This window comes from Ammospiza nelsoni, chromosome 3 (assembly GCF_027579445.1).
Source record: "Ammospiza nelsoni isolate bAmmNel1 chromosome 3, bAmmNel1.pri, whole genome shotgun sequence".
Classification (NCBI taxonomy): domain Eukaryota; kingdom Metazoa; phylum Chordata; class Aves; order Passeriformes; family Passerellidae; genus Ammospiza; species Ammospiza nelsoni.
Window position 1 is genome coordinate 91,202,820 of NC_080635.1, and position 9,319 is coordinate 91,212,138.

A 9,319-nucleotide genomic window follows, 5' to 3' on the forward strand; every position below is an offset into this window, starting at 1 on the left:
AGTTGGCTCAGTATGTATCACCTTTGTCAGGTCGTGAGGTGTGTCTAAAAAATAAAGGAGGCTCTTGTTAAGTTACAATACTACAGCTAAGGTTTTTCTGCTGTTCTGGTGTCAGTATTATGGAGGATGTAGACTTCAGTTTATATGGAGTTTTTTAAGCAACCTACCAGGGATCCTTCCATAAAGTAGGTGTGAATAATTATGTGTTATGCTTAGGTTTGTTACATTCCTGGATACCAGTCATCCACCAGTGCATGAGCCATATTTGCCCTTCTGTGTAATTTATGTAAGAAGTTGGTGTTGTTTAGTTTGACTGAACCTTGTGAAGGTAATACCAGCAGCTCAGCATTTAACTAAAGAGAGGGCCTGAAGGAGTACAGGTCAAAAACCTGACTCTTCCCAGATGTCCTGATGTAATTTTTCCTAAGAGTGCAAAGCATTCTGTTTAGAGACTTGTGTGATGTTGTGATTTGCACATTTTTGGCTTTGTTTATTTTGGGGAGAATTGCAGTACAGAAAGTGAACCATATATAAACAAATTACTTCCTGTTCCTTGGAACTAATGCTATTTTGGGAGTGGTAAAAAAAACCTGTCTGAGTGGCAATCACCTCAGCTTAGGCAATTCTGTGATTATGTAGCATTTGCTTCTAGTTCCAGGATTTTTTTTAGAACCCTGGCATAAACTTTTGAACTTTCTTTTCATAATACAGAGTACCTTGTGTAAATCCTATTTTATATCTAGATTAACTATTTTGGGGGTAAGTTAATTTAAAATAAACTGCTGGTAGGGATTGCTAGATATTAAACATGGAAAGCATTAGGATTTAGATCCTGATTTTTCCTTTCCTTCTCTTAAGATTCCCAGACTTGGGGGCAGGGAAGGCAAGGATTGCTGCCTAGGTGATTTGGGACCCCTTTTGCTGTGCAGGGAAGAGCCTCTTGGAGTTTTGCAAGAATTACAGTATATTTTCAGAAAGAACCAAAGGCAAGGAAATAAAGGGATCAGGGAGGAAGGTGATAACATAGGAGAATAGAAGGCTAAAAGAATATAATTGAGAAATTAGATAAATGGAAAGAAACCTAAATGTTAGTTCGTGAAGATTTTACTATAAATAATTAAACTGGCAGGGCAAAAAGGTATTTCTCTGTGTAAAAATTTGTATATTTGGTCTAGAAACCATTGTATTTATTTCAAGTGGAAGCCAACAGGAACTTTTAGGAGTACTTTGTTGTTGTAGGCTTCCCTTGTGATTTAAGGCAGACAAACTCTGTATTGTCTTAGCCCCTCATTTTCAGAGCAGGGTGCATCAAGGAAATCAGAGCCTATGACAAAAATCTAGATGCATACAATCATACAATTGTTTAGGTTGGAAGAAGGTAGTGGGAGCAGAAAAGCTCATGAATTCATGTCCCTGTGCTGATTTGTTGTGAACCCAGGTATTTTGGTTGTTGTATATCTTGGCAGCATGTGATGTGCTCTTTATTGGAAAGCGAAGCATTTTAAAAAACAAAACCAGAAACAATGAAACAAATCAACACCCCTGATCAGTTCTTTGAAAGCTCTGGAAAGAAGCTGCTCTATAAAAATAAACCAGTCCAAAGAACTGTGGCTATCCTTTTGCCTTTGGATGCAGTTTCAGTCTTATGTTTCTGTTTTTAGCTTTTTAATGATCTGTTCAAGAACAATGCAAACCGGTCTGAGAATACAGAAAGGCGACAAAATCAGAACTACTTCCTGGAAATGATGACTGTAGAAGGAGTCTATGACTACTTAATGTATGTTGGTAAGAAGTGATTTCTCTTAATTATTCATATCCTTCATGACAAATACAAAGTTCACAGTCTCTGGTAAGAAATGAAATCCTATTGTAGCAGTCATATATAACTCAACACTTTCAAGCTAATATACAACTTAGTGACATGGTCATTCCTTAGAAGACTTTATTAGAAGACTTAATTTATTTACTGTGGTGCTAAAATGTCATTTATCATTCATCATTGCTTAGTTGCTTTGTTATGTCTCCATCTTTCTGCATCTCAGGAGTATGAGTTTATGAGAGTAGGTCTCATCCCTTTTCTCAGGCCTACCTAGGCTGCTGGTAGACTCTGGGAATTGGAATTGTTAAATTAATAGAAATAGCTAAAGGAAGTATTTGATAAGCACTGTGGAGAATGCTGATATTTTCAGTGCTGCACTAACAAAACTGAATTTTTTTTTCATGCTTGCAGTGTTTTTTTCCTTTTCTTTTGAATAAATGATTCTTTTAGCATGTATAGCAGGAGACCCTCATGTGTTACTACTCATAGATGTTGCTGTGACTTTGCAGGTAGGGTAGTTTTCCGCATTCCTGACTGGCTGCATCATCTCTTGATGGGAGGAAGAATTCTCTTCAAAAACACGTTGGAACTCTACACAGACTATTACTTGCATAACAAGTTAGAACAGCTATTTGAGGAGCACCGGTTGGTTTCTCTGATAACACTACTCAGAGGTCAGTAATAGTTACATCTTTGATGGCAAAATATTGCTTTAGTCTGGTGTTTGAAATCCCTTCAGTGAAGTTTCCAAATCCTAAACTTTGCAATGCTGACTAACACCGGTGGAGTATTGAAAATCAAGTGGGGCTGGACTAACTTCAGAGCTTGTTGTGGAAAGATGTTGAGCCACCTATGTTGTCAGTGATGGTTACAGAAAGTATTATGAATAGTAATTTGCTTGGGTGTGCAAAGAACAAGAAAAACAGAATAAAGTAGTTTAGTGCATCAATGCAAATGTTTCATGAAGTTGTCAAGTTATTTCACTTGTGTACTAAATCAGTCTTTTATTGTTAATTTTTTGGTTCCCTTTGTTGTGGTCAGCTCTTGAGAGGGCTTGAGTGTTCGTGACCTTCAAATAAGGGAAGAGGAGATTGACTAAAAAAAATTTTAAATTGCCTCACAACTGTAGAGTATTACGTGACTGCATTCTAATCCAAACAATGCATCTGGCCAAAACTCTGGATTCAGGACAGCTCTGTCCTTACCAAACCAAAAATGAAGCTTGTGAAAGGCAAAAAAGGAGTGCAGTAAGACTTCCAAAGCCTAAAACCAAAACTGAGCACCTGTTACTTCATGTTAATAGCAATACTTGCTTCCTAATTCATAGCTAAATTTGAAGTTTTTGACAGTTCCAGGCAGTGTTTTAGCACAAGCTGTAAATACTGCTTATAGTTTTGAAAGCATAGGGGAAATTGTGATTAAGGAGATCATAACTAACCTAAAATGGAATTGATCCAAACTTTAAAGAGAATTCCTTAAACTTTGAAAAGAATGGAAACAAACTGTGAAAAGGTGATTGTCCTTCAGATGGGATTGTCCTTCAGATGATGTCCTTCATTCTGGGTTTGATCGGGCTAATGTAAGCAAAAAGTATGATCTGACAAGACTAGAATTCCCTTCTAATCAACACAATACAGAGAAGTTCAGTTTTGAAGCCACAATCCAGAACACATTTCTGTGTCAGTGATGTGTAGCTGCCTCAAGATACATTTTTTTTTCCATGTGTCTTCTCTGCAGATGCTGTGTTCTGTGAGAACACTGAGCCTCGCTCTCTCCAGGACAAACAGAAACGAGCAAAGCAGACTTTTGAAGAGATGATGAAATACATTCCAGGTTCTGTATTCCATGACTGCCTGTATGAGTGTGGTTAATTGTTCAAGCAGATATTTAACCCAAATCCAGTCATATACTGTCTTTCCAAATCAAATAATACTTGGGCTGCTGAGATTTAAGTTTACTGGAATACCAGGTGTAAAAACCCAGCAGTTGAGTTTTGTCATTTAACTATTGCTGACTAAGGCTGTAGCATAGTGATTATTAAATAAAGACATGCTGATGGAAATCAAGAGCTTTACATATGTACTTAGTACTGTAATTTTTCATCTTTAGAATGTTCCTATGGTTTGTATTTTATACAGATGAAAACTGTGTTAAAAAAAGGGCACATCATTAAGCTGGAAGGTACAGCTTGCACTGTATAAACTAGGAAAGAGGGGCCCATTTAATTGAAAGTAATGTTTAAAAATCCACTTGTGGTTTGTTAAACAGTGCATTAGAACAAAACAATATTACAAATACTACAGAAAGTGTAGTAATTATTTAGGTGTGGAGCCCTGAAGGAAAGGGAGGAGAAAAGTATGAACCCAGAAGTGTGGGGTTTTTTTCCATTTACCATTTGAGACAGAAAAGAAATTGAGCTCTAATTTAAACAGTTTTTTTTCTTATTAATTAATCAAGTTCTATAACTGCATCATAAAACTGCTTTGCAGTACTTCCTCATGATTTGTATATTTGTTTTTGGAATTTGGTCTAGATTTAATAGGCAAGTGCATTGGGGAAGAGGCTAAATATGAAGGCATCAGGCTTCTGTTTGATGGACTGCAGCAACCAGTGCTCAACAAACAGGTAACTCATAACGTGTGACAAACTTGCCTTCTGGCACAGGATTTTCTAAAGTGAATGTTTGATACAGCAGAGGAGTGGGCTCTTACTCAGAACCAAGAATAAAAAGCAGTAGTTTTGCCCTGGAGTGTCCTTAATTTTCTGTATTTTCTTTTAGTTAACCTATGTTCTGCTGGACATTGGGATTCAAGAGCTCTTTCCAGAGCTGTGTAAGGTATGTGCTAACTCCATTCAAGAACTGCAGAATTCTTCAAGCTGCTACTGAGTCTGATCACTGGTGCATTTTTGCAGTTGTTATTACTAATATTAATTCTTAATTTTGGGGGAAATTATGTGTTTTCCAGTGTGTTGAAATAATTGAAATCCAGATTACTTACATTTTGGCTAATTAGCTCTTTCTAAATCACCTCGAGCCCAAATTGTTCAGCATGCAGCAAGTCTGAGTTGCCTTTCAGGAGAGTTGGACAGATCAACAAGCAGTTGGGATCTCTGTGCCTTTCTCTTTGATTGATTTGTCTCCACTCTATTTTATGCATTTTTCAATTTAGGAAGGGAATTCTGCATGCAAAGTTCATGTCAAGCTGCAGCATTTTTCTCAAGAATATCTGGCAGGAGGATTTCTTACCTCTAATTTGGTCACTGCAATGTTAACTTCAGCTATCCAGATAAAGGAGAAAGAATTTGCACAAGAGAAATGGCTGTATAAATGCATATCATTAGGTTTGGGATCTGTCTGGTATTTGTTCTTGTGTGTATCAAACCTTGACAGATTTTTACATAGCAATTTTAGAGTTTGGTCTTCATGGCAAGCAGGAAGTACCTGCTAGTTAGCTAGTAAAAAACAAAACCCCAAACAAATTTTAAAAGCTCCCTCACTAACAATAAATGTTCGTTGCATGAACCCTGTGCCTGACAACTGCAGAGTGCCAGCAGTGATTTGTTTTGCATGACAAACAGAAACAAATACAAGGTCTTGGAACAAGCCAGGACACTTGCATTGTTTTCAGTGAAATGAGGCTGGCTCAGCAAGTCTGACCTACTTTGTGTCAGCTCTGTAGCTGCCCTCCTCCAGCCAGTGCTCAGACAGCTGACCAAGGGAACAAGGAAGTAGCCTGGGAACTTGAGTGCAGGAAAAGGACCTGACTTAGCCCTGCTATTTTACTCAGCTGAACTGGTTTTGTATCTCAGCAGCTAATTATATATATTTATTGGAACACTGGTCTTTCTTCAGTTGGTTGTGGAAAAAATGAGTGGCATTTAAATAGTCTTTAAAGCACCAGTCAGGCCCAGAGGGTGGTGATCAACGGAATGAAGTCTGGTTGGAGGCAGGCCAGTAACATGGAGATATCCAAGGGGTCAGTTATGGCTCCAGTCCTGTTAAACAGCTTCATTAATGATCTGGATGATGGGACAGAGCAAAGCCTGATGATGACACAGAACTGGGAGGAGTGGCTGGTGCACCAGGGGGCCGTGCTACCTTCCAAAGGGACCTAAACAGGCTGGAGAAATCGACTGGCAGGAGCCTCATGAACTTCAAGAAAGGGAAGTGCAGAGTCCTGTTCTGGGCAAGAACAGCCCCAGGTGCTGGGATGGGGCCAGCCAGCTGGAAAGACACAAAGTGGAACAAAGGGCTGGTGGTGTCCTGGGCTGCAGTAGGAGCAGTGTTGCCAGCAGGTCAGGGGAGGTGATGGTGCTCCTCTGCTCAGCAGTGGTGAGGCCACACCTGGAGTTCTGGGCTTCCCAGTACAAGATAGACATGGACATACTGGAATGAATCTGGTGGAGAGCCATGAGGATGATGAAGGAACTAGAGCATATTTCCTGTGAGAAGAGGCTAGAGAGCAGGGACTGTTCAGCCTAGAGAAGAGAAAGCTCAGAGGGTCTTACTGGTGTCTATAAATACTGAAGGGATGGTACAAAGACAGAACCAGTGGTGGCCACCAACAGGACCAGTGGCACCAGGCGCAAACTGAAACACCAGAGGTTCCCTCTGAACATCAAGAAACACTTCTTCACTGTGAGGGTGACCAAGCACTCTCACAGGTTGCCCAGGGATGCTGTGGGATAGTCATCCTTGGAGATACTTAAAAACTGGCTTGACATGGTCCTGAGCATCTCTAGGAGGCCCTGCTTGAGGTCTAGACCAGGTGACCTCCAGAGGCACCTTCGAACACCAGCCATGCTGTGGTTTCATAGATGTGTTGGATATTTAATGGGGAAAAAATACCTTTTTCTTCAAAAACAAACCAAGAGAAAAATTATTCAAGGTAAATCAAGATCATGTTTTCTGCTTCTTTGTATCCTTTTTTCCTGCTTAACCATGACACTGCCCAGCTGCTCTGCAGTGTTCCATAACCACCTGCTGAGGAGGGACCTCTAGTGCCACCTTTGCTCCTGGTGAAATGGCAGGGGTTGTTGAGGGATGGGCTCCCCGTCCCCTGTGACTGAAGCTGATGGGGACATAGCAAGGGAATCTCTGGCCCTGATTTCAGTAGGGGAAAGGAAGAAAAATACTTCAGCTGGGAACTGGAGCTATTTACTGAGAGCAATACAGAACATCTGCATCTGTGATGTTTGGCAGTGGGACCTGGTTGTCAGTGTATCAGGACTGAGAGGGGAAATGCAAGGTGGAGAGGGTGGAGGGATGGCGGTGGTTTTCATCCAGAGCCCTAAAAACATTTCCCCAAAATCACTGCAAACACTTGTCACTGTGAAGCCACTTGGAAAGAGAATTGTTTCTTCCTAACAACTGCAGGGGGGAAGTTTAAAAGTAATGACTGGTTCTCAGCTACCCATGCATGTATGTATCGGGGGGAATCAATCCAATGCCTATTCTCTCTTTTCAGCATTGACTGGTCCTTTTTGAGATGCTTCACACTAAAATGTTTTTGTAGTTACACTGAAGAATGGAAAAATGTTTCTGACCAGTCAGCTTGTAAAGGGGAAACTGAGCATCCAGGAGTTTTGTTTTGAGCACCGCTCCTTTGGCAGGGAAAACAGTGATGGGAGGAATAGGAAGATTTTCCTTAGTGGGGATGTCAGTCTGCTTCCACTCTTGAGATTGGTATCTTGAAGGCGTTTCCTGCCGCACGTACCCGTGCGGATGTTCCTGCATCGCTCGGTGTGTGCTGTGCCTGATGGCAGCACCTGTAAGTCAGCCAGCCCCAGGAGCTGAAACACTGCTGAGATAGTGTACAGCCAGTCCCTTGGGGGTCTGTCAGACAGGATACAAGGAAAAGGGACAGCTGAAAGGGAAAAAGCATTCTGGGCAGAGTAAGGAAAGAAATCCAATTGAAAAAATATCTCTCCAGTACAATTTCCAGAGCAGAAAATCGCTGTGTTAAGAAAACTGTATTTAGCAGTTAGTAATGGGAGAAGTGGGAACTGCTAGAGAAAGAAGAAAACATTTATTTTAAGAAATCATATTAAAAACTCAGTAGCCTTCCATTCTCTTAACTCTGGTTTCAGGTGGATGTTTTCAGATACCATTAATCGTTGCTGCTCAGTTCAGTCATTTCTATGTAAATACACATTTTCAAACTTAATAAGTAAATTTCCCCCCTTTCCTGTTTAGCAGGGTCCAAAGGAAGCAAGCTCTGTGTCAAGCTGGATGTGAGTGGACACCCAGTAGGATCTGCTGTGCACTGTTGTAATGGACATGTGACATTTTAACATTGCCTTGTATATTTTGTTGTAAATAACATAAAATTTAAGTTCAAAAAATACCTTTGTGCAATAAAGATATTAAAATTTAATACCAATTGCAAGTAAATAAAATATTTGTACTTTTAATTTAAAATTTGTTTTAGCTATTACTAGTAAAAGTCTAATTAATTTCACCAAAATCTGTCAGTGAATGAAATTACGGGATGACATCAAAAGAGACAGCTGGGCAATCAGCCAACTTATGCTTTGCTGAAAGAGCAATTACTAGATGTCTTCCTGAAAGTATATGTAGAAAAATTGGTTGGAAGAAGTTGTAGAATGCTCCCATTAAGTTATTTTAAAGTGTCTTATCAAATCCTTTTTTTTTTTTTCAAACAAAGGTATATGATTGAATATGTTAGATATAATCAACTAATCTCAGAACTGTCTTTAGCCTTCATCTTTCTGTGAGCATGGAAAATCACATTTGTAACTGAGTCTTTTCAACACCTGACCTTCAAATCTAAAGCCCTCTTAAAATAATAACGGATGTGAAAAGAAATTTTTTTGCAGTTTCTTGTCTGGCTTTGTGGGTTTTTTCTGACATCCTCTTTACGGGCTTAGAAAAGAGGATGTGAGTCTGTTCACAGCATTTTATAAAAGTTCATTCATACAAAAATGTGTGGAAGATTTTTCTCTGTAAGTCTTAATTTGTTGGCCCAGCCTTTATAAAAGACATTTTAAAAAGGACTTTTATGTTTGGCTTTATAACAAGTTTTACTCGCAGAACAATACAGAGATGCTTTAATTGGCATTCCTTAATTTTTCTTTTCAAACACATATTTTCTCCTTTTCTACAAACTCACCAATTTAATGCAGCATTGGTGTTCTTTGTCAGTATAACTCATCTGTACTACTGTTGCAGACCTTTTCCTTCTGTTTGTCAAAGGAAGGTGAGAGTGTTATTTTTCTCCTTTCTGGCTGTGCCAGAGCAGTTGTTGCCACTCTCAAAATCAGTGTGCAGGTACAGCTCTGTCTGTCAGTGCCCTCTCTGTTACTAATTTGATGTTGATGAGGGAAGGCCATTCTGTGAATTAACAACCTAGGGAGTCAAAGTGACAATCATCAATGCCAGGGCACAACTGGCAGTGTGACAAGGTCAGTTGTCATTTGTCTCCCTGTTGTACACCCCTTAGACACCTAATACAGCTCTGGGGACCAGAGCCTTTCAGG

General features: G+C 39.7%; 1 protein-coding gene across 9 annotated transcripts in view; it reads left to right on the forward strand.

The window, feature by feature from the left end:
• The window catches only part of SNX14 (sorting nexin 14), a 45,716-nt gene extending 37,068 nt beyond the window's left edge, over positions 1-8,648 (forward strand). For 5 of the 9 annotated variants that reach the window (XM_059468046.1, XM_059468043.1, XM_059468048.1 and 2 more), the window contains 6 exons: positions 1,662-1,785; positions 2,329-2,493; positions 3,557-3,652; positions 4,353-4,444; positions 4,599-4,655; positions 8,019-8,648. In XM_059468046.1, coding sequence (XP_059324029.1) covers positions 1,662-1,785; positions 2,329-2,493; positions 3,557-3,652; positions 4,353-4,444; positions 4,599-4,655; positions 8,019-8,057 — 573 coding nt within the window. In that variant the 3' untranslated portion in view covers positions 8,058-8,648. Of the gene's footprint in view, positions 1-1,661; positions 1,786-2,328; positions 2,494-3,556; positions 3,653-4,352; positions 4,445-4,598; positions 4,656-8,015 lie in introns of all 9 variants that reach the window. The other 4 variants (XM_059468042.1, XM_059468045.1, XM_059468047.1 and 1 more) reach the window with 1 other exon arrangement.
• Positions 8,649-9,319: the final 671 nt, after the last annotated feature.